Source organism: Corvus cornix, chromosome 14 (genome assembly GCF_000738735.6).
Source record: "Corvus cornix cornix isolate S_Up_H32 chromosome 14, ASM73873v5, whole genome shotgun sequence".
Classification (NCBI taxonomy): Eukaryota; Metazoa; Chordata; class Aves; order Passeriformes; family Corvidae; genus Corvus; species Corvus cornix.
The window spans coordinates 7935698-7958882 of record NC_046344.1 but is presented as its reverse complement, the minus strand read 5'-3'; the positions used below and the strand labels follow the sequence as shown (position 1 = coordinate 7958882).

Here is a 23185-nt window from a genome sequence, read left to right as displayed (position 1 = left end):
TGGGAATGCGCAGCACATCCCCTTCTCCACAACTCACTTGGGTCTCAGGACTAAACAGAGAACCCCAAAACAAACAAACAAACCAACCAACCCAAACCCAATATTGTTTTAACGTTTCCTCTGCCATGTCAAGCCCACGAGCCTGAGCAGGCTGGAGGAGCTCCAAGGGACGGAGCAGAGGCACAGCAGAGGCTCTGTACAGCTGCCAGGGCACACGCAGAAGGCCCCACCGCTGCCAGAAGATTTTTAATTTATTCTAAACCATTTAATAGTTCTGCTATTGAACAGAACCATTGTCAGCTGGCCCAGAGCCCACTCGTGAGCAGGGCTGGTTTTGAAGGAAAGCTGCTGGAGCCCATCCCTGAGAGCCGAGGGGGCTGGGGAAAGCTGCACTTCCAGCAGTTCCCACTTAATATCAGCTTCCCGATCATTTCGAGGGAAAGTTTTTGATTACTTGAGGATGCAGAAGGGATCAGCACCGGCTGGACCACCCGCAGCATCTCCAGGTGTCGGCAGCATCAGCGCCCCGCAGCTGGGTCTGGGGTGGGAGCAGCACCCCCACACCCTCCCGCCCCTTCCCAGGGAGCTGGGGGGGTCCCGGGGTGACCCCACTGCCCGCTCGCAGGACCGGGCGTCCCTCGGGAGCGTGCGGCTCCGGGAACAAAGGCTCTTGGCAGGGCACGGCTCCTCCCGATGCTAATCTGCCTCTCGCCTCCCACCCGCTTTGTGTTTCACTAAAAATACCGCGGCGGAGGAAGTTTGTGCCGCGGGGTGGATGCTCTCCTCCCGGGGAGGGGCTTCCTGCGCTGCCCCGGCACGAAAATAGCCCCCAGCCCCGCTCCTCCACTGCCCCAGCGAGGCCAGGCAGGCTGGAGCCGGGGGACGCCTGCTCAGCCCCCTGCCCTGTCCCGCAGCCCACCCACGGCTCCCGAGCCTTGGGGCTGGGACACAGCCCCAGTGCACACGAAAGGCAGCTCTTTGCATCCAAACCCCTTCCCGCAGCACGGGGAGGATGGATGCGGGACCCCGGGGCTCCCCCTGCCAAGCATCACACGGGGTTCCTTCACCTTACACCCCCCAGGGAAACTCGTCCAGAACGGGGAGTGTTTCCAACAGGATTTGGCTCAGAACCTTTCCAGCACCTCCTCTGAGTGCTGTGGTGATGCCCAGCACACGCTGCTCACCCCAGCCAGAGCTGGAGCTCCACAAATGCCACTGCCAGCCCCAAACTCACACCAAAACAGCAACAGAAGGGAACAGTGTCAATGCACAAGGGACAGACAGACAGGGCTGTGTGGGGCATGCGGCTGGATCTGCAGGGCTTTGGGATGCAGAGCCTCCCAGCCTCTGCAGCAGCACAAGCACCCACCATCATCACGTAATCCTGGAATGGTGTGGACTGGAAGGGACCTTCAAGTTCATCTCATTCAGACACCTTCCACTACCCCGAGTTGCTCTAAGCCAAGTCCAACCTGGCCCTGAACACTTCCAGGGACGAGGATTTGCATCTCCACGTGCCCCAGGCTCCATTCCCGAGGTGCCGAGCTGGAGCTGCTCCAGAGCCCACCCCCAGCCCGGTGACACGCGATGCCAGAGCCCGGCGACATCAATAATGCAGCAGGGTCAGCGCCAGGGTCCCCACAGCTCCGCCCGACTGCTGCCGCTGCTTCGGGATTGAAGCACTAATCCCAAAGGCAAGGGATCCCTGTGCCACTCCTGGCTGAGCTCCCACAGAATGCGGACCCCTCATGGCCACGGGGGTGCCCAAGGCAAGGACTTAGGGGGCTGGCAGAGGCTTTCCAGCCCCACAGGCACCTTCCCTTCCTCATCCACCCCATCCCATGTCCTCAGCCAGGAACAGCCCTGCAGCCCCCATTTGTCTTCAAGCACAGACGGGCACAGCTCCCAGGGTGACACATCCCTGCTGTCCCCATGGGCACGAACATGGCTTCCCTTCGGCTCTGCCCTCCCAGACCCACAGCATCCCCAAAAATAGCTGCTGTGGGAAGGGGAGGGAATGCACCGGCCACAGCCACAGCTCCTTGGGCTCTGTGCCCAAGGGTTTCCCCAAACCTCTGTCTGCACAGCAGGAACCTCACCCAGGCTGTGCCAGGGCTGAGCTTTGCCATCTTTCCCATCACCCTCTCCCACAGATCTGAGCCTGCCACGGGGAGTGGAAGATGCTGCAGGGAAGTGCTTTAATTCAAACCATCCACTTATTTATTTTTTTAAATTGCATAATTGCTGCAGACATTTCTGCTCATGTTTGGTTTTATTACATCTTTGTGGTTATTCTACAAGCCCTAAATTTTGGGCCTCAACTGAGTTGGCAAAGTGCTCCAAAAACATCTGTCCTGAGTTACTCCCCTTGCCGCTCTGTGGCAGAAGACATCACAACACAAGGGGTTTATTTGCAACAGAGAAAAGTTCTTACTCTTGACCCAAAGAGAAGGGTAAATATTTACTGCCTCGAGGTCAGCACTGACCCTACACCTGGTCCCAACAGGCGCCCAGCCATCGTCCTTCAGAGAGCTGCACATCTGTCCCCAGACACACAGGAGGCTCAGGAGCTGCCACCACCCCCGTGTCACCTCAGGGACACCATCCTGCTGCCTCCAGTTCCTGCCAGCAGCAATCCTAAGGCGACATGCTCCTCCCCAAGCAGGGGACAATCAACAACCAGCCACTAATTCCCCCCCATGAAAATTCTCAGACTCAACAGGCTTGAATCCAGCAGCTACAAGCTGTGGGCTTGTTCTCCTAAGGATAAACTCTGGAGAAGTTTATCTTTCGTAGAGGTTGTAAAGGTTCCTTTGCACACCCACTCCCTGCAGACCAGAGCACAAAGGAAGGGAATTGCATCACCCCCAACACCTCTCTGGCTTTGCTGTTGTTCTTATTTCTCCTACAAACACACCTGGAGAAGACAGCGAGTCCCAAGGACAGCCCTAATGTGGCTCACACAGCCTAGTGGGGCTACAACAGGGTCCCACTGCCAGCACATCCCTCCCAGTGCCCAGCAGGAATGGGACAGCTGAGCCACAGCCCCTGCAAAGGTGCTGCCAGCCCTGGGCCAGGACACCTGCCCACCATGGACACCTCTGGAATGACCAGCAGCATCCAGGTGAGGCCCTGGCAGCCCTGCAGCTCACCTGCCTTCTACACACCACCAGCCCAGGCATTTAATTCCAGCCACCCATGGCCCAAAGACACCTTTGCCATTAACGCAGCTCACACCAAGCACCCAGAGCAGCCCTTGCCACACTGGGACAGCCCAGCCCTCACCTCCAGACCTGTCAGGGGTGCTGGAGCTTGGCAGAGCCAGAGCCCTGGGAATGCAGGAAACAGCCTGGTGGCCACCAGAGCCAGCTGGGGACAGGGGAGTACCTGGTATGGAGGACATGTACCCTGCCAGGGGGCAGAGTGGGATGGGCAGCAAGGGACAAATCCCCCAGCCCAGCAGACACAGGAATGGGCACAATTCTGTGGGACAGGACAAGGCAGCCCCGGGTCCCTGTGCCACCACGGCCACACAGGGCATGAATCCCCACGGTGCTGGGGACAGCAGAGCTGTGACAGCCACAGCTGCTGACTGCCAGCCCTGCCGACCTGCTCCCCAGGCAGGATTTTAAATATGTGCTGAATTATTCATGCCATCACCGAGGTTCCTGGAGCACGAGGTCCCAGCCACCAGGTCCCTGCCAGGGTGCACAGTGACCTCCCCACCCATGGCAGCTCCGGGGGGATCACCCCTCTTGGGAAATAAATCTGGGACAGCACTGGGGGGTGGCAGGGCTGTGCCCACCCTCCCTGCTCCATCACCTCCCGCTGCCCACCACAACCACCAGATTTCCCTCCTCGTTTTGTTTCAGTTGCTCGTCTCCTGAGACAAGGAGGCTGCCCTGAACAACCCCGGCCTCAAATCCAGGAAAACTCCAGCCTTTATATAAACAAATGCTGCTCACAAAAATGCAGCTCCCTGGGAGCAGCCTGGAGCATCAGCCCCAGCTTCCACAGGGGCAGGCTGGGGCCACAGGTCTGCAGGGGGGAGGGAGCTGCCTTTTCTCCTTCACTGAATGCCACAAGTGAAGCTCACAAAAACCCTAAATCTGGCTGGGGACAAATCTCTGAGTGTATCCCAGCTGTCACAGCCCCATTGCAGCAGCAGAAATCTCCCAAAAACCCCTCACACTCGGGAGCTGCACATTCCAGTGCCTGTGATCTGCTGAATTAGGGTCAGGCTCAAGCTGCCCCATAGGAGGGACACAGCACTGGGGGCCTGAGCAGGGCAGAAATGGGGGTCCACCACCTCTTATCCACCATACCCTGGCCTCCAGCTGCTTTGGGAGCCAGCAGGAGGGACACACCACCCAGCCTAAGAGCGTGGAGCAGGTTTTACCACCTTGAATCAAGCAGGAGTGCAAGGCACAGGAGCAGGATGCAGGTCCTGCTGCTCCAGCCACCCCTGGCCTCACCCCAGAGTCACACATGGCTCCAGCACTGAGAAGTGACCTTGGCCAGGACAGCTGGCAGTGCCCAGCTCTCCTGAGAGCTGCCAAGGCAGGAGCAGACCAGCTGCTGGCCCAACATGCTCAGCAGCCTATCCCCATCCCTACACGGGGGAATCACCCCTGGAGTCCGTTCCCTTTGTCCAGCCCAAACATCAGCCCCATCTCCAGCACGGTGAGCACTGAATACCCAGGAAAAGCCCCTCTGAGGGAAGCACGGGCTCTGCTTCCCGCTCCCACCCCAGCCCTGCTCAGCTCTCCCAGTCCCACCCTCTCCTTGGAGGAGCCAAAACCCAAAGGCCGGAAAGGACCGTCCTGTTCCCCCGGCCTGACTTCCCGTCAGCACACGCTGCTGGATCCCGACCAGCTCACGGAACAGAGCAGGAGAGGAAATGCCCTGTTTGGAAAGCCACCCTCAGCCATGCACAGCCACCCTCTGCTTGGGAATGGCTCCTCTCCTACCGCCCATCCCAGGGGGACTCCAAGCCCCAGGGGAAACACAGCCACCATCATCCTCACACAGGCCATCCAGCAGCTTCAAATCAGGCAATAAATACAGAAAAATAAAACACTGCCTCCAAGCCTGCCCCTGGCAGCCCCAGGGAAGGAGGATCCTCCTCTGCAAGATTCCAAACAGCTCCAGAGGGAAGGACCTGAGGTGAGACCCCCTCTACTGCTGGGCTCCTCCTGCCTCATACCAGCATCACCCCGTATCTGCACAGGGGGATTTCCCCACAAGAGGTTCCTGAGGACCCAGCATTTTCCTGACTTTCCCATGGATGTCTTCCTGGCAGCTCAGCAGCCACTTCTGGGCCAGCACTCAGCCACCACAACTGCTCCAAGGGGACAGACACCGACCTGGCACTGCAGCCCCTGCAGGGCCCCCAGGCAGGAGGAGGAGGGGGATGCCCACGGCAGCTCCAGGCTGAAGAGGCTGTTGAGCACCAGTGCTTGTGGCTAGCAGCACAGGAGAGAGGGAACACGGACGGGAAGGGACAGATGGCTGTGGAGCAGGGCTGGAGTGTCCAGCTCGGCCACACAGCACCCATACAGCTCCGGCTACGTTCCCACCTGGAGCAGGGGCAGCCTGGGAGCCAGCCCCGCTATCAGCCCAGCACAAGCCTGCGCCGTCTCCGCCAGCCCCTGCAGCCATGGAAACTGGACGTTTTCCACCCCGAATTCCTTCCCTTTTGGAAAGGAGTTTACTAATAAAAGGCACTTAGTGCCGAATCACAGGCCAGACCCAGGCTGCTTAAAAAGAGCCAATTTCCTTCCTATTTTGCCCCAGATGTTCCCTCCCTCCTGCAAATAATGGAGGGAGAGAAGCTCATTCATGAGCTCCAGCTTGGCCACAGCCTTGCTCTGGGCAGCCTGTCCTGGGGGAGGCTGGGACACTGACCTCGGCTGAGGCACTGCAGGGTCACTCGTCTGCAGGGCTGACAACCCCCCACAGGTCCCCCCAGCAGCTCAGGAGACCCTCAGGGGGCACCAGAGGGGAGGGAATGCACAGCCCCCAACAGCCAATGCTGCTTGGAGCCAGAGATTCCAAAGGGCAGCTTGGGACACATGGGGTCCCCAAGCTGGCAGTAACACACAGAAGGTTTTTCTCTGATGGGACAAGCCGTGCTCAAAGAGGGAGGAGATCCCAGGGGGTCACACCCACTCCCCACAGCCCCGCTCTGCCCTCACCTTCCTACTGCCATGTGAGGAGAAGCTGTGGGAATTCCTCTGGAGGCTGCCCCCGCTGAGATCCAGCTGAGGCTTCCACACCTCCCCATTGTCGCTGGCCAGGGCCTTGGCAGGTGGCACGGCAGAGCTGAGCAGGATCCCATTGTGCACCATGTCCTCCGTGCAGGTGAGCCGCAGGCTGCACAGGTACTCGTCCGTCTCTTTGTCCACCACCAGCAAGCGCGTCTCCGTCTCCACGGCCTTGATGCGCTGCACGACCTGGGAACGACAGGGACAGCTCAGCATAAGCCCAGGGGACACTCGGGGATGGCAGGAGCTGCACCCAAGGGCCATGAGCTCCCCCACAGTGCTGCAGCTTCGGTCTGGGTGAGGGTTTGTGATGGCTTCCAGCCATCAGTGATGGGGAGAAGGGCAGAGCACAGCTTTGGGAGATCCCTGGCAATGATGGTGCTGGCTCTTCCAGCCCAGGCCTTGCAGCCACACAGCAGCTCTGCCCAGGCCACCTGGGACCACCTCCTGCTCAGTCAGGAGCTTCCAGATGCTGTCACTGCTCCCCAAGCATCAGCAAACCTCTGCCTGGCACTGTCCCTTGGGGGGACAGCACAGTCTGCCCCACCAAGCAACACCCTCATTTCCTTGATCCAGGGTGTCTTTCTACTCCCATACCCAGGGCAGCAGCCAGGGTGCACAGGAAGGCTCCAAGCACCCATGTGGGCAGCTGGGGGCTGGACTGTCCCCAGCCACACTGATGTACAGGCTACCCCTAGTCTGGGTGGATTTAGGAAGGAAATGGCCCAATCCATGCATCCATCCCCAGTCCGTGCTGGGGACCAGCAGAGATAAGGGAAGCCAGTGCTGGGAGCAGGAGATGAGCCCATCCCTGCCGGGATCCAGCTCCAGGCAGCGCTGAATGGGGACATTATCCTGCTGCTGCCCAGCTCCTTCGCAGGGATCAGTGACTGGCAGAGGCTCCAACAGACACTCACAGTGGGGAGAGCCAGGAGGAGCTGATCCCACAGCCAGGCAGGGGGTAAATCCCACCAGGGTGGGCTATGATGGAAACAGGGAAAATCCAGAACATCCACAGGGAAACCACCTCCAGACTCACTGCTGGCAGCCACGAAGGGCACCTCCTCCCTGCACAGGCCTTCATCCCAAGGAGGAGGAGGGGTGGCATCGCTGGCTGCGCTGCTCAGCTGCCATTCCCAGCCATGGGGTGGCCCTGAACAACCCAGACATGCTGGGAACCCCTCAAAAGCAGCCTTGGGCTCCTTGCAGGGCTCCTGCTCTGATCTAGGTCACAGTGACCAGACACGCCAAGGTTAGAGCGACAAACGAGCCTAATGCGCAATTAACCAGCGTTTATTTACTCCCTGCAAGCTCCACTCAAGGTCAACAGAGCCAGTATCTGCAAACAAGGAAAAAAAAACCAGCCCGCAAGAAATTTACAGGCTGCAGACAAGGCTGCTCGTCCTGAACTAACTCATCCACTGCAGCCTCCGCCTGCACGGCAGCGATGCCGGGGCTCCCACCCATAACCAGCCTGGAGGGTGCTGACCCGTCAGGCCCAGAAAATCCATCTGCTCCCATCCAGATCCATTTAGATCTGACATCAGACGGTGCTGCTGACACCAGCAGTGCCTGTGCAGGGACACTTCTCCCAGAGGGGACTTGGCAGCAGCAGCCAACCCGCAGCAACGAAGATGCAGATGGGGAATGTGCTGGCCCTGCAGTGACATCCCCCAGACCCCACAGCTTGGGTGCTCCAGGCAGCACAGGGAATCACAGGGGTCCCACAGACTGCAGAGAAACTCAGAGGGTCTACAGAAGGGTCTGAACCTGGTGTGGAGCAGTGCTGGGCTCATCCCATTGACAAACCCCTCAACAGCCACAGCGAGAGCAGCGATGGAGCAAAGGTCCCACAAGCGCCAGGGGCTGAGCCAGGCAGGGATGGAGAGCAGCACAGAGCAGCCCCCTACCCCCTCCCCACGAGGGGGATGAGCAGAAGGGGATGTGAGGAGCCCCCCAAGGCAGCAGGTCTTGCTGGGGACAGAGCAGAGAGATGGGAGGCAAAGCAGCAGCCCCCGGTGAGGTCCTGCCCAGCACCGTACCCGTTTCCGAGCCATGCTCCCGGCCTCGAGTCCTTCTGGCTTCTGGAGACAATGCAGCCTCCCCAGCACATCTGGGATCTTCTCAGCACCCGACCCAGCCCCATGATTTCCGCAGCTCCACCCAAGCAGACTTTCACCCCTGGCGACAGCAGCGCCAGCCTGGCAGAGCCGGCCAGGGCCCTTCCACCCTTGCCAAACAACAGCCACCCAGCAAGGGACTCACGGTGCCACCAGGAGCAGCTCCTGCAGAGGTGCCCATGCCCTGCTCCATGCTGCCAGGCTCTGCAGGGACCAGGAGGCTTTCCCTGCTCGGGGCACAGCGGGAGGGCAGGAGCTGTGGCTCTGCCCCGTTTGGAGGAACCCAGGACCCAGGATACAACTTTGCATCCGAGACATGAAACGTCCAGAGAACAAGCTCTGCCTTCGCTCCTTGGGCAAGGCCAGGAAAAAAACAGAGAACAAAGACAAAAATGCTGCCAGCTTCAGCTGGAAACACAGTTACACCCAAACAGCAAGGCCTTGTGTCCTGCGGGCTCCGGCCCTATGCACATGGAGAAGTGCTACTTAGTCAAGGTTGGGGAAGGAGCAGCACGAGGAAGGGCCACGGTGAGGTGGCAGCTCAAAGCCATCGTGTGACCTGCCAGGGCATTGCCCTTCCCACGGCCCATCAGTGCCAGGTAGTTTTTGGGGGAAAGAAGAGGTTCTTGTGGTATCGAGGCAGGAAAAAGGGTGATCCCAGAGCAGCAGGGCTGCTCCTGCTCCCACCACTTGCACACTTGTAGATCCCAGTGCCATGGCAGCTGCAGCAAGGCACCGAGTGCCTTGACACCCTGGATGGGACACCCTGTTCCAATCACTGCTCTGCAGCAGGGAGCGAGTGCCAGGGCTCCATCCTACCGCCAGCAGCAAAAAAATGGAAAAAAGAGAAATTTCCCCCTCCCATTTCACTTGACCTACTGGGACGCCCCAGCACGTTTCAAAGACACAGCTGGCTCCGCTATCGCCCGTCCCCAGCAGCCCAGCGCCAGCAGGGAGCTCTGGTGCCTTCCAAGGCACCACAGGAACACAGCTCTCCTTCCTGCCCAGCCAGATCAAAGATGGGGATCCTCCTTCAAGGGGTTTGAAATCACATTCAGGACAAACATCAACTTTCACACAGCTGGCTCAGATCATCAAAACAAGCTCGATTACCCACGAAACCCCACCAGGCTCATGGAGAGGAGTTCACGGGGCTTTATTGGAGCCACCTGGACAGCTCAGCCTCACCTTCAGCACAGCAACATCCACACCTGGGGGTGAGGTCTGGGAACCCACAGCCCCCCCAAAACTCTGCGGGGTTGAGGCACATCCCAGCTCTGCCCCCATGCAGAGCTGGCAGTAGGGCTGACCAGATGTTTTAAGTTACTAAAACACTAAATCCTGCAGAGCCCCACGAGCCACGAGGCAAATTGTGCCCCTGCCAGGCTCCAAGTGTCCAGCAGGACTGGAGCAGCTTGAACCTCACCGCTTCTTTTTTTTCCTCATTGCTTGTTTTTTTCTGCATTTCTTGGGTTTTTTAGACTAAATTGTTTGACAAATGCAAGTTCCAGTTTTACAAGCAGAAAATGCCACAGCCTGAAACAGCTTCTGTCGGAGAGCTGAGAAACAGCTCCCTTGGACCTCCCCGGTCACCGCGTGGTCAGGAAGAGCCACGACTCCCCTCCTATCGCTCTCTGGCCAGCCCAACTGCTGAACATCTGCACAGCTTTATCTGGAGATTTTAAGGCATCTTCCTACACTCTGGGCTGCACAAGCAGGCGCAGCTCGCCCAAAGCAGCCAAGAAAACCCACAGCAGAGCCGGAAATAAAGCCCGGGTCTCCCCATTCCTTTCCACCACAGATTACATAACGCGGCAGAGCCCTGCCCAACCCCACACACCTTCGGCTTTCCCACCTTGACACGATTACAACATCCTGTGCCCAGCAGCGCGACCCCGCACCCGCCCGCACACAGCTGCGGGTGCCGGGGCACGCAAAGCCCCCCTGCAGCCCCAGCCTGGCATCTGGGGGGGCATCCACCCCGCCGCTGCACCCACCAGCACTGCCCAGGCCGGGGATGCTCTAGCAAAGATATTTTGGGTGAAACCCCCCCCCCTTTCGCCCGCCGCAGGGAGCTGGAGCCGGGTACAGCCCCGCCGCCGGGGTGCCCAGCCCGGGGTGCCGCGATGCCCGTCCCCGCTGTTCCCCGGTCCGTGCCCGCACCTGGTGATGCGTCTCCTGCTCCACGTTGAGCCCGTTCACCTCGACGACGCGGTCCCCGGCGCGCAGCCCCGCCGCCTCGGCGGGCGAGCCGGGCTCCACTTTGCGGATGAACTGGCCGCTCTTGCCCTTCTCGCCGTGCAGGTGGAAGCCGTAGCCGCTCTCCCCCTTGAGCATTCGGCACAGCCGCGGCTTCAGCTGGTCCTTGGCCATGGCCGGCGGCGGAGCGGCGGCAGCGGCGGAGGTTGGGGCGGGCGCGGGGCCGCTTTTATGGGCGGCCCGGGGCGGGCGCCGAGGGGCGGGTCGGGACCGGGGCCGGCGCCGAGGCCGAGGCCGGGGCTGGGGCTGGGGCTGCGGCCGGCGGTGGGAGCGGGGCAGGAGCAGGGCGAGGGGCCGGGGCGATGCGCAGCTCGGCCATGCTGCGGCTGCCCCGCGGCACCGGGAGCGCGGCGGGCGGGGACGGCGGCGGGACGGGAGGGGACGGGGCGGAGCCGCAGCGAGAGACGGGGCGGGCGGGGCGAGACCGGCATCGGAACCGGCACCGGCACCGGCACCGGCACCGGCAGCAGCAGCCGATGGAGCCCCGGGGCCAAAACCCTCCCAGCAGCAGCCATCTGGTTGGAACCCTGTGGCGCAGGGTGCCCGGAGAAGCTGTGGCTGCCCCTGGATCCCTGGGAGTGTCCAAGGCCAGGTTGGACGGGGCTTGGAGCAGCCTGGGATAGTGGAAGGTGTTCCTGCCCATGGCAGGGGGTGGGACTGGATGGACTTTAAGGTCCTTCCAACCCAAACCATTCGAGGATTCGATGAATCCTGGTGGGGAAAGGCTCCCACTCCATCCCAGCTGACCTTTGGAGAGGCCATCCGGGTTTCACCTGGACTGAGTTTGTTTAATGAAACACAGAGATCCCTGTCTTCACCCTTTTGCATTCCTCGTCTTCATTTCCTTGAAATCTTTTTTAAGGTGGGTGTGACCCAGACCAGCTGTCACAGTGATGGCACTGAGTGTCACATTTCTTTGACACAGGTTCTCAGGCCTTTCTCTGCAGTTTCTCCTTCCTCAACAGCTTTCCTACCAGATTTTACAGTGCTGAAGCAAACACAGCAGCCAGTTGGAGGCTGGAAATAAAAGGCTCCAGAAATTAATATTGATTTACCTTTAATGTGTAGTTTGCTTTAAAAAACCTATTTCCACTGCAGTTATACATAAAGTCACCCTTAAAAACCCTTGAACCAAAAAGATGCTTGGAGACCGTATCCTGAAAAATCACGGCATTATTTATCTCTGTCAGTTCTTCCCACCTCATTCCCTGCAGGCAGTGGAATGTTCTTTGGGAGCTGCAGACAAGGGGCTGGGTGGGGAGCACTGGGTGCTGTCCCTTGGGGTGTTTGTCACCGTGGGATGGGAATAGGCTCAGCCCCTGGCTCCAGACACACTTGGCAGCCACGAGGTCCCACCAGGGAGGATGTGATGTCCCACCAAAGGAGGATGCTTTGGTCCCACCGGGAGGATGTGATGCCCCACCAGGAGGATGTGATGTCCCACCAAGGGAGGATGTTTTAGTTCCTCCAGTGACGATGCTTTGGTCCCACCAAGGCTCCTCCACTCCCTGTGTCACTCCAGCAGCGCCAACGTCAGCACAAAATCCTGGGTGACACAAGAGGAGAGCTGAGAAACTCGGAGGCCGTTTTATTTGATGTACAACACAAGTGCTCCCTTGAGCCTCTTTGTGGAGTCCTGAAGCTTTTTATCGGGCTAGAGGAGTGCGAATAATTGATTTTTCCACTCACTGGCTAAACCAAAAAACTGGAGGGAAGGGGGGAGGAGAAGGAATTGTTTCAAGTTTATTTGAACCAAAAAGTTTTTCTTTTGATTCAGCGCAATAAAAACACAGAGGGAGAAAATCTTTCGGGTGGTCGGAGTGAATATTTTAACCCTTTTGAATGTTTTTTTAAAAGCATTGGGAGCAGGCAAATTAAAAAAAAAAAAAAAGAAAGAAAGAAAATATTTCAAAAAAGAGGGAAACACTTGTTTGAATTTTTTTTTTTAAATGCTCTCTTTTAAGCACAAGCATTTTCTCAAGTGTGCCCTGGATTTATTGATTTTTTCGACCTCAGTGTCTCCAAAAGGCATTTTTTCCCCCAAAACCCTATCTATTTATTGTAGAGAACATAGGGGACTTGGTAGAGCCCTGACTCAGCACTGGAGTGCTTGCCTAAGCACCTTGTGAGCCTAAAATGGAACATTTATTTTGTGATCCTTCTACTTTAGGGGCTGTGGTTGTGCCTCTGGCACAAAGCTCCGGGCTGTGCTGCCTGTCCTGGGACACACAGCTTGGTGCATCCTTTGGCATGGCCGTGGATCACAGGGAAATGCTGCATTTTTTCACTGCAGCTGATGGAGAAGGAGCTGGAAGGAGCATCAAAATACATCGTGCAAAGGTGCATCCTCACAAGGTACAAAAATTCCTTTGGTTCTTCCCATCCTGCCTTTTCCCATCCTCCCAAGTCTCACTGAAAAAAAAAAAGAGAGTGCACAGAGTGGTTCCTGCACCCTGGAATGACAGAGCCTTGGGTAAATCCTGCAGATCCTGCTCAGGCAGAATTTTTCCATTTAAATTTCGGTGCATTTTGATTTGGGCAGATATTTAAGTCCAGACTGGAAGCAGAGGCAGTCCGGGGACCTGGGAGCTCACTGACTTGGAAGGGATTGAGCTCTTTTTGGTCAACATCTGCTTCCAGTTCCCTCCTTGCACTTGGTTGAGCAGCGACAGAGAATTCCACCTGTGTCCTGCCCTGTTTGCTTTAGGCCTGGTCCTGTTGCAACACTAATCCAAAATGCAGGTGCTGGGAAGACTTTCCCAGTTATGGAAATTAGAGTCACGCTTCAGGCTCCCTGGCAGGTCCAAGTGGGGATTTTGGGAGCCCACAAATAATCCATCTTCATTCAGAAATTGTGAAATCCTCAGCTGATTCCCTGAGTCTGCTCAGTCTGGCTTGTTCCTGAGGCAGTGGAAGGGTGAGGAGCTCTTTGAGGAGGAAGATGGTTGATGATGGAGTCACTGGGCCGTGCCGGAGCTTCCAGAGGGATGGGAGGTTTTCCACATGCCTTTGGGTCTCTTCTGCCAGAGCACACACATTGCTAAGATGCCAAGAGCCCTGTGCCTCACTCATGGCTCCGTGAGTGGCTTTGGGCAGATCTGGTGGCTTCTCTGTGTCCCCCCTCAGCCCATCCCTCTCCCAGGATGTGGGTCGCTCCCTTAAGCTGGGGGCTGGGAGCTTTTCTGGGTGAGGAATGGGCTGGGCACTGCCAGGCACCGCTCCCAGTTTTCCTGAGACCTCAGTTCCTTCCCAGCCGTGGGAGCAGCTGGCAGGGAGCTGCTCTTCCTCCCACTCAGCCTCCTCCTCCCCGTCAGTGCTGGTGTTTATCCACATCCCACTCCACACCCAGCTTTCCACCCTGGAGCTGGAGCTCACCGGGCTCCACTTCCCAGGGGAGTTTGGCCACCTCCAGCACCTACTGCTGAGTGTGGAGGGAGCTCTGCCCGACCTCAGGGATGCTCCTCATGTTGGATGATCCCTGCTGGGAGCTGCAGAGCCCTTGCCACTGCAGTGATTAGCTCTAAATGGGAATTAATGAAGTCTTGGGATTTCCCACTGGCTCGCATGCTCCTTGCTCATTCCTCCCTTGTTTCACCATCACTCAGCGTGGGGCTGCTGGGCCTGGCTACTCCCAGGGGATGATTTTGAAGGGGATGATTTATTTGTGCTGCCGGAGGAACCAGGAGTGAGAGGAGAGCTCATAAAAAACACCATCTCATTTTCCCTGGGCCTCTGTGTGTGGCACTCTTGAGCTGTAAACATTTCCCAGGTTAGATTGATGGGGATAGAAGGAGAACTGATCATTAGGAGGATTAATTACAGGTTTTGTGGGTTGTGAAAGTCCAGAAAGTTCAGCTACACTGCTGAGAGCCGGGAGATCCGTCTTGCACAACCTGGCAGATCCTTTATTGTCTGCAGGAGGTGGCAGAGCTGTGGGAGCTGAGCCGGAGGGGCCGGTAGTGCCGGGTGCTGTGCAGGCGTGGAGCTGGCCACGCTCCCAGCCAGGCTGGCCACACCTGAGCATTCCACGTGGGAATTCCAGAGATACTGCTCCCACACCCCAGCACAAGCCACCCTGCTCCGCACCCACAGCGTCCCCGTGGGACAGACACCCACTGCCTCTGCCAGGCAGAACAACACCTTTCCCTGGAAGAGCTGGGATGTGTCTGGTGTCTAGAGGTAAACCCCATGGATAATGCAACTCCAGAGGGACTTTATCCTGAGGAGGCTGGTGCTGGCACAGCTCATTCCCTGAGCTGGTGCTGCTGATGGTGCCACACTGGCACACTGTGTCTTCCACAGCAAGGACATGGATGTAAGAGCAGCACTGGCCCTGGGGCCCTCTGTCCCTGCGAGCACTCATCCTCGGCAGCATCCATCTCCAGGGGCAACTAGTCCTGGAAGCATCCATCCCCACAAGTACCATGTGTTCCTGGTGGCACAGGTCACCTCCATTCGTGGTGGCACAGGTCAGTTCTGTTCCTGGTGGCACGTGCCCGTGGCAACTGAGCTGCCCCAAAGGAAAGCGGGTGCTCCCCAAATACAGCCCTGTGTACAGCCAACATGGAGTGGCACCTCTGGGCTGGCAGGGCCTGGGGACACCTGAGGGGCCTGCAGGAGGGTCCTGATCCAGCATTTCCCCTTGGGCTGCCCAGGAGCAGCCCTGGACTGCCGAAGCTTGGCTGGGGACATCTATGTCGGGGCCTCAAAGCCACAGTTACTTTGTCAGTGCTCTGGACACCTTGGAAACAGAGGTTCCATCACCTCCTGATCCCTGCAGCTCCTACACCTTATATCTCCAGCCTCCATCAGTTCTCTGGCTGGTGTCAGTGGGAAGGTGTGGACAGGAGGGGATGGAAGGGATGGGGTCTCTGGCAGAGCCCAGCTCAGCACCAGGTCCTGCAGCCCAGGGCTCCCCACAGGGACATTTGGGGCCATTGCAGGGACCTTTCAGGATAGCCAGCTCTGTGCAAGGGATTTCCATCCACAGCCAGAGATGTGCTCACTCCTGGCCTGCATCCCTGAGGAACAGCTTCTGAGCAGAGCCGACGATGGAGGAAATTCCTTGGGGAGTTTTCTTCCTCCTGGTACCCGCAGGGGCCATTGTGTGTGCCCGGGCCAGCCCGGTGTGAGCTCACAGCAGCTCCCTCGGGCCGGCCGGTTCCTGTCCAGCCTCTGCCCTTCCCAAAGCCCCCACCGGCTGCTGCTGCTCCCCTGGGAGAGGCCAGGGAACCGGGAAGGAAAGGGAGCTGCCTCGGGTTGGGGTGGGACGTCTTCCTGCCTGCCACGGTCCCTGGGATTCACCGGCCTCTTGGCCTGGAACAAAACGCATCCGCTGGCACCGCGGGCTGGGCGACGGCGGCACCGGCCGGGAAACCTCGCGGCATGGCCAGCCCCTTCTGGAACTGCAGGATGCCAAAGCAGCATCTTGGGGATGGGCCTGGGCCACATCCAGGTCCAGACCCCAGATGTGCTGCATGGGCACCCCGAGCAGCCTCATCCCTGGGCTGCCCAAATCCATACACGGAGCAGTGGGATAGGAGAGAGCCGGAGCTTCCATCCCTTCCAGGACCTTCCAGGAAGGGGCCACGCAGGCAGCGAGGCACCCACGGGGGCAATTCCCCGCCCTGCAAGAGCGCCGGGATGGGACATGGTGGCAGGGCTCATCCCCACCTCCGTGGCGATCGGTGTCACCACAAGAGGGCATGGGAAAGCCACCCGGCTGCCACTGCACTGCTGGCACCCCGTGTCCGCCCCGCCACAGCCTCCGGGACACGGTAGGATGGAAGGGATGATTTGTCCCACTGTCGCCTGGGGGTTTCTGACCCCCCCACTTATCCCAAAGAGGTACCTGGCTGCACTTTTCCCTGCAAAGCTGCTCCGGGGGATCAGGAAGCACCAGGACCCTGAATGGGGCCAGGAGCCAGTGTGCTACTGCAGCTCCTGGGCCTGTCCATGCTCCTTTCTAATGCTTTTGTCACCCCACTTTGCTCCCAGCTGCAAATCCCAGATGCTGGCATTCCCCCTGAGCATCCTTGTGGCTGCATTTCATTTTGGAACTTCCATGGGGGCCTGGACAGGGAGTCCCTGTGGCCCAAGTCGTGTGATCCCCACGGTCCAGGCATGCCAGCCCCTCAGAGTGAGGGGATGTGATGGGGAAGACCATGGGGAATGTGGCATCTCCCTCAGGATCAGCCTTCAGAAGGGATCAGATTAACATCCATTAGGGATGGCTGGGTCCTGCCCTGAGGTGGGAGGGTAACTAAATGCCTTTTTAAGCTTCCTTCCATTTATTGGGCTCATTGACCCCCGGGGAAGGCCCAGATGTCTCCAGAGAAACAGGAGCACAGAGGAAATAATTTTATAGCCCCAGTGGGGAATCAGCTCCTGCTCTACAGGAAAGATGATTTTCCAAGGTGAGGAGTGAAGGGTTTGTGGTTCACTGAGTGTCTCGCTGGGTTCACTCCAGCAACCACCACGTTCAAGTGTTCGCTCCAGACAGACAAGGGTCACTTATCCCATCATCCTTCATCGCCCCGGGCATCCTCCTGTTCAAAGCTGAGCTTTACATGTTCTACCTCATTTTATCCCTTCTTTTCCTGGAGAAGGGCAATTGGCCTCACGGCCACTCCAGGGACTGATGGCTCCTGACAGGGATGGATTCAAGTGCAGCAATTGTGTCTCATCAGGCCCATCTAAGCACCACGCCATCGAAGGGCAGGAATTGGAAAATTGTGGGAGGGGGGAAGGAGAGGGGACATGGAGGAGAAACTGGTAGGGAAACAACTGAGAGAGAATGATCCTTCATGTGTTACAGCCCCTGAAATCCTCCCTGAGAGCCAGTGAGGGGTGACAGCAGCCCCCGGGGAGAGGGGAATGTGGCAGGAACGGCTCGGCCTGGCCCTGCTCCCCTGACAAGCCCCATGAGGGGTTTTTTCCTTCTAGATCCCAGCCAGAGGCAGCACAAACCTTGGCAGGAGCAGGGGGTTCATCTAAAAGGGGTGGAAATCTTTCTTTTTGTCAGATTTCCTGCAAAATCCGCTGGCGGGTTAAAGCTCAGCAGTGCCAGACTCAGCCCCCCAAACCTCAGTTTTCTCTAAATCCCAGACCCCACCCGCTCCAATGCCCCTTTCCCATGTGCTCCTGCCCAGCCCTGAGGCTTCTCCCTGTTTAATGGGGATTGACATTTATTTCCATCAGTGGGAATATATAGAAATTAAACCCTGAGCAGGAAAAACACAAGAAGAGCTGTGAGGGCTCACCAAGCTTTTGTACAGCCCAGTTGAGGAAATATCCCGAAATTTTGTCATCTGAATTGGCACTTGGCCTGGCAGTTACTCCCCAACAGGCAGTAAAAAAGATTTACTGTAAAACTGCAGAAAAAATTGTGTCAAAGAGTTAAATCATGTCAGAAAAATTTGGGAGTGACCCAACTGCTGACATGTCTGCCCTGTACAGAGCCAGACCAGGTTTTGCTCTTAAAAAAACCCCACCAAGACCCCACAACAGCACCAGGAAGCCAAAGTTTCCTTTGATCACATCTCATTTTAATGAGGGCAGGTTCCGAGGAAGCGAACAGTACATGTTTAGATCAGATTGCAAACAAGCCAGTACAGAAATGTAAAAAAAATAAACAAAAATAAATATCTCCCCTGTTTCTTTCTCCCCGAGTTCATAGCGCAAGGCTGACCTGGAAACAAGATGAATTTACCACTGCGGCTGGGCAGCGGCCACGAGAAATCAGATTTTTTGGGATGCCATTGTCTGTGTGGTTTCAGAGAGGTCAGAGTACCCGGAGATCTGCCGAGGAGACCCTTCCCTGCCAGCCAGGTGAGCAGTTCCCACCCGGGGCAGTCAGTGCTCTTCTGGCACAGGAAGCATCTCCACCACGTCCGTCAGCGGGTCAGAGCCAGGTCTTCAAGCGGGAAGAGCTGGAAGAGAAGCGGGGATGGATTATTTTGGAGCATCCAGCTCCAGCACCACCTCCCTCCCCATGTGGGACCTCATTTCACCTCAGTGCAGTGTTTAAACCACGGCTCCGTTCACAATTTTCATTAAATCTTCTCCTCCACAGGCTCAGATCTGACCTGCAGATTCCCTTCCTGGCACTGTGCATGCAGATAAACCCCACACAGACCCAAGTAGCATGTTTGGAGCTGCCCACAGGGCTCCCAGTGGGAATTTGGCTGGGACACCAGGGAGATGCACGAGTGTACCCAGGTCAGAGCCTGCGGTACCCGGGATAGCACAGACGTATCCAGGGCTGGGCTGACCTGTCTGGGCTTTCCCAAAATGATTCTAATCCCAGATTTCCTCCAAAAAAATGAAGTGGGGGAGGAATATAACTGCATGTTTCAGGGGCTGATCCAACAGCTAAAAGCCTTAGTGGATTTCAGCTGGATGTTGGCTCCAGCTTTACATAAGAGGAAAGAAATGTAAAGCCTGGAGCCAGTCCTACACAGCCTGGCTGAGCACCGAGGGGCAGGAGAAGGGTCCTGAGGGGGGGCCATGCTGGGAGCATCCCAGCATCACTGGGCTGCGAGCCCCATGGATACCCCATGGACACCACTCTGGCACAGGGAGCTTGGTCCCACAGGGTGCAGGTTTGTGATGCACCAAACGAGGGACACAGAAATCCTACAATCCTGGAGTGGTTTGGGTTGGAAGGGACCTTAAAGACCCTCCAGTTCCACCCCCTGCCATGAGCAGGGACAACTTCCACTACACCAGGTTGCTCCAAGCCCCGTCCAACCTGACCTTGGACACTTCATCCAGATCTTTTTCTGCCCTAAAGGCAAAATGCAGCCCCTCCAAACACGCACTTACTTGGTGATGCCCCTCCAAGGTTCCGTGCACCCCAATTTCCTGATGAAACCCCTGCAAGGCTCCACATTCCCCATGACCTGGTGACCCCCCAGCACCCCGGGCGCCGTAGAGTGACCTCAGGACTCCACATCCCGTGCATGGATCGCACCCCTCGAGCATCCCGGAGCATCGGCGGACCGACCGTGCCCCCCGGATCCCCCCGGGCCCCCGCTCCCGCTCCCGTCCCGTCGGGCCGCGCGTTACCTGAGGCTGGCGGGGGCCGGGCGGGGGTCGGGCGGGGGCCGGGCGGGGGCCGCCCCAGCCCCAGCGCCGCCGGAGCAGGCGCTGCAGGAGGCGGCCGGGGCCGGGCGGCGGCGGGGCCGGGCCGGCGGCTGGGGGGCTCTCCCCGGCGGGGCGGCCCGGGGGCGGAGGGCTGTCCCCGGCGGGGGTCCCGGGGTGCCGGGGGGGCTCGGCCGGCAGCTCCCGCCGCCAGAGGTAGGGGGAGCGGCGGACCCCCATCAGCAGCCCCGAGGCGCGTCCCACCGTGTGGTACCGGGGGCTGGCGACGTGCTTGTACCAGGCGCCCGCCGGAGCGGCCGGCAGCATCAGCCCCAGCAGCACCAGGGCCCCCCAGGCGCCCCCCGACAGCTGTCCCCTCGCCATGGCGCAGGGCAGGGTGCGGGCAGGGCTGTGCCCGGCCCCGGGCGCCCCAGTGACGGCTGCCCCGAGCCCGCGCCCCGCCGGTTTATAGCGCCGTCGGGAGGGGCCCCGCGGCTCCGCCCTGCAGCCCCCGGCCGCCCTCCCCCGGCAGCCCCCCCCTGGGATGCTGGCATCCTCCCCATGGCCCCCACCATCCTCTGAGCATCTCTGAGCTTTTCCCTGCAACCCGCGGCATCCCGCGCATCCGTGAGCATCCCCCTTGTTGCCTTTAGCATCCTCCCCATGGCCCCAGGCATCCTCTGAGCATCCTTGAGCATCCCCCGGAACACAGAGCAACCCGACCGTCCGTGGGCATCCTCCTTGAAGCCTTCAGCATCGTCCCCATGGCCTCAAGCATCCTGAGCATTCCCTCGCAGCCTGGAGCATCCCAAGCATTCTTGAGCATCCTCCGTGTTCCCTCTGGTGAAGTGCTCAAGACCATTTGCAGTGGATTTGCCAGGCTGCTTCCCCTCCTCTTCTGCCACACACTTCTTAAATATGATACCACATCAATTTTGCCAGTCCAGTCAGGTGACTTCCCCCCGCCCCAGATTCCTTAATGAAACCAAGCAGGTCAAGTTTATGCTCATCAGAGAGCAATTCCAGTTCCTCCTGTTTATTAGGGAAGTTCTTGGCTTTATACGCTGAACTAGGACTAAATAATTTCTGGGGTTTTTTTCAGGCCACACAATAACTTAATTAATTTTAATCTCAGCATCTTAGAATCCTGGAATGGTTTGGGTTGGAAAGGACCTTAAAGCCCATCCAGTCCCATCCCCTGCCATGGGCAGAGACACCTTCCACTATCCCAGGGTGCTCCAAGTCCAGTCTAACCTGGCCTTGGACACTGCCAGGGATGGGGCAGAGGTTGGTATTTCTCCTTGTTGATATTAACATGCTCCAAGGGAATCCAGCCAGGCTGCTTCCCATCATTGGGATCCCCCAATCCTTTACCATCCAGGCCCATCTTCTCCCACCCAACAAGCACAAGTTCCCAGTGGAAACTTTCTCCATCAGCCCAGCCTGCAGTTGTTGGTGTTCTCTGACCCTCTGTTCTGGGGGATGTGTTTCCAGGCTCACACTGGGGACAGAGCCGTGCTGGGGACCCCTCAGAGTGTGGGATCTCGGCCAAGCAACATATTCCTCCTGTAGGAACCAGCCCCTTGGCCCAGCAGGGATCAGAGCCTGCAGAGCTGGGCATGGTGGGAGGAGAAGTCCAAAGCAGCAATGTCAGGGTGGAGCCTCTTCCTATTCTGAGAAGGCTGGGAGTGAGCACAAATCCCAGTTGGCAAGACGGGGATCCAGCATTTTGTGAGGGGATGCTGGAAGTTACATCTGTGCAGTGCACAACTCGTTCCTGTAATGAACCAGAGCAGAGTCCAACTCATCCATGGCTCGAGTTCTTGGAAGCGCCCAGGTTTACAGTAAGGATGCGTCTGGCTCCCGTCTCACTCCGAGCCAACCCCTGCTGGATGGGCTATTTTTGTCACCCCTTGAGTGCTCTGGACACTAAAAGGGCCTCAGCACTTTCATGTTTAATAGAGCCATTAATGAATGGCACCGGTACAGCTCATGGAGCATCCCAGCGCATCCTCCAGGTCACCCGACACTGGACACGCACTGCCAGCTCTACTCCCTCCAGCAAAAGCCATTACATTCCCTCCTCCCCACCAGACATGGATTGATTTGGAAGCACCTGATCCTCCTGGCTTGTTCTGTGCCTGCCCCGTGCCCAAGCAAAGGCAGGTTTAGCAGCTCTTGTTCCACTGCAGCCACACTCCAATGTGGGCTCAACCCTCCCAGACAGGAACAGAAGATTTTCTCATTCTCAGGGATCGGCCTGAAGTGTCTTTTATGTGTGTTTTTGGTGTGACTTGGATAACTCGTCTCCCTGATAAACTCTCCATGTACTGAACTCTTTCCTCCCAGGAATGATCCCTGCTGACAGCCAGCAGTTCTGTCCACAAGGTGCCGAGACCCTTCGGATACAGTGCAGCTCCAGATCTCCAGCAGAGTGCACGTTTCCTCTCCCAAGTATTTTTAAATATCTTTCCAACGAAACAGCTGATAAGCAATTTGTCTTCTATTTATATTCTAAGTAAGTAAAGATAATTTTAGGATTCTTCTTCCCCTCGCAGAAGCTGATGCTCCGCAAATACTGTAGCACGTCAGCGGGCACATGGCACCATGCTGCTCCAAGGGGGCTTGTGCCAGGAACTCCCCCAGAGGAGCAAAATCCTGCTTATTTTTGGGAGATAAAAAACTTTTGAGCAAATCCTGGTTCCTATGGAAGCCTCGTACAGACTCCCAGGAGTTTGAGATTTCAGCCTCTCGGGTCATTTCTATAAGCTGCAGGTGTTTATCAACCCCAGGCAGGGTCCAGCTGATCCCAACCCCTTTCGGAAACCCTATTTTTATGTTTTTATTTAAACCTTCAGATTTTGACTCCAGCATCACATTTACCAACCACACAGACACTGAGCTGAGACTTTGCTCAGCTATTGCAGTGCTCAAATGAACCCTTAATGATGTCATTCCACATTTGTTGAGGGGAAGGGGAATGGGAGCATCATTGAATCACAGAATCCTGGAATGGTTTGAGTTGGAAGTGACCTTAAAGGTCATCCAGCCCCACCACCTGCCATGGGCAGGGACACCTTCCACTATCCCAGGCTGCTCCAAGCCCCAATGTCCAACCTGGCCTTGAACACTCCCAGGGATCCAGGGGCAGCCACAGCTTCTCTGGGGAACCGAACCATAGGGCTTTACCACATGGCTCTGCTGCTGAAACGATTTAAGATCTTCTTCTTTTATTTTGGAACCAAATCACTCTTTTTGTAAGAGGAAGGCTCTGCTGCAGCTCCCATCCTGCTGGATGCTCAGGTTCTCCAGATGGTGCCTCCAATTCCTGCACTGGACCCACCATCACCACCACAGCTCCAGAGCATGAACTGGGGTTTCTGGAAAACATCCCAAGGGACCCCATGGCTGAGGGGAGAGAGGGATGAGCAGCTGGAGGCATCACATCTTCACCCC

At 57.7% G+C, this 23185-nt stretch overlaps 2 protein-coding genes across 2 annotated transcripts in view; both read right to left on the bottom strand.

Moving 5' to 3' along the window:
- SLC9A3R2 (SLC9A3 regulator 2) overlaps window positions 1–10830 on the bottom strand; it is a 33067-nt gene extending 22237 nt beyond the window's left edge. The window contains exons 1-2 of the mRNA XM_039560367.1: window positions 10550–10830; window positions 6198–6455 (exon numbers count right to left, since the gene is read on the bottom strand). Of these exons, the coding sequence (XP_039416301.1) occupies window positions 6198–6455; window positions 10550–10759 (468 nt within the window). The 5' untranslated portion in view covers window positions 10760–10830. The remainder of the gene's footprint in view (window positions 1–6197; window positions 6456–10549) is intronic.
- A 7340-nt stretch (window positions 10831–18170) lies between these two features.
- Window positions 18171–20668, bottom strand: NPW (neuropeptide W). Its single transcript, XM_039560715.1, is given in 3 exon segments — window positions 18171–18576; window positions 19715–20143; window positions 20146–20668. Coding segments are annotated over 3 exon segments (747 nt in total). The 5' UTR covers window positions 20428–20668; the 3' UTR covers window positions 18171–18540.
- Between the last annotated feature and the right edge of the window lie 2517 nt (window positions 20669–23185).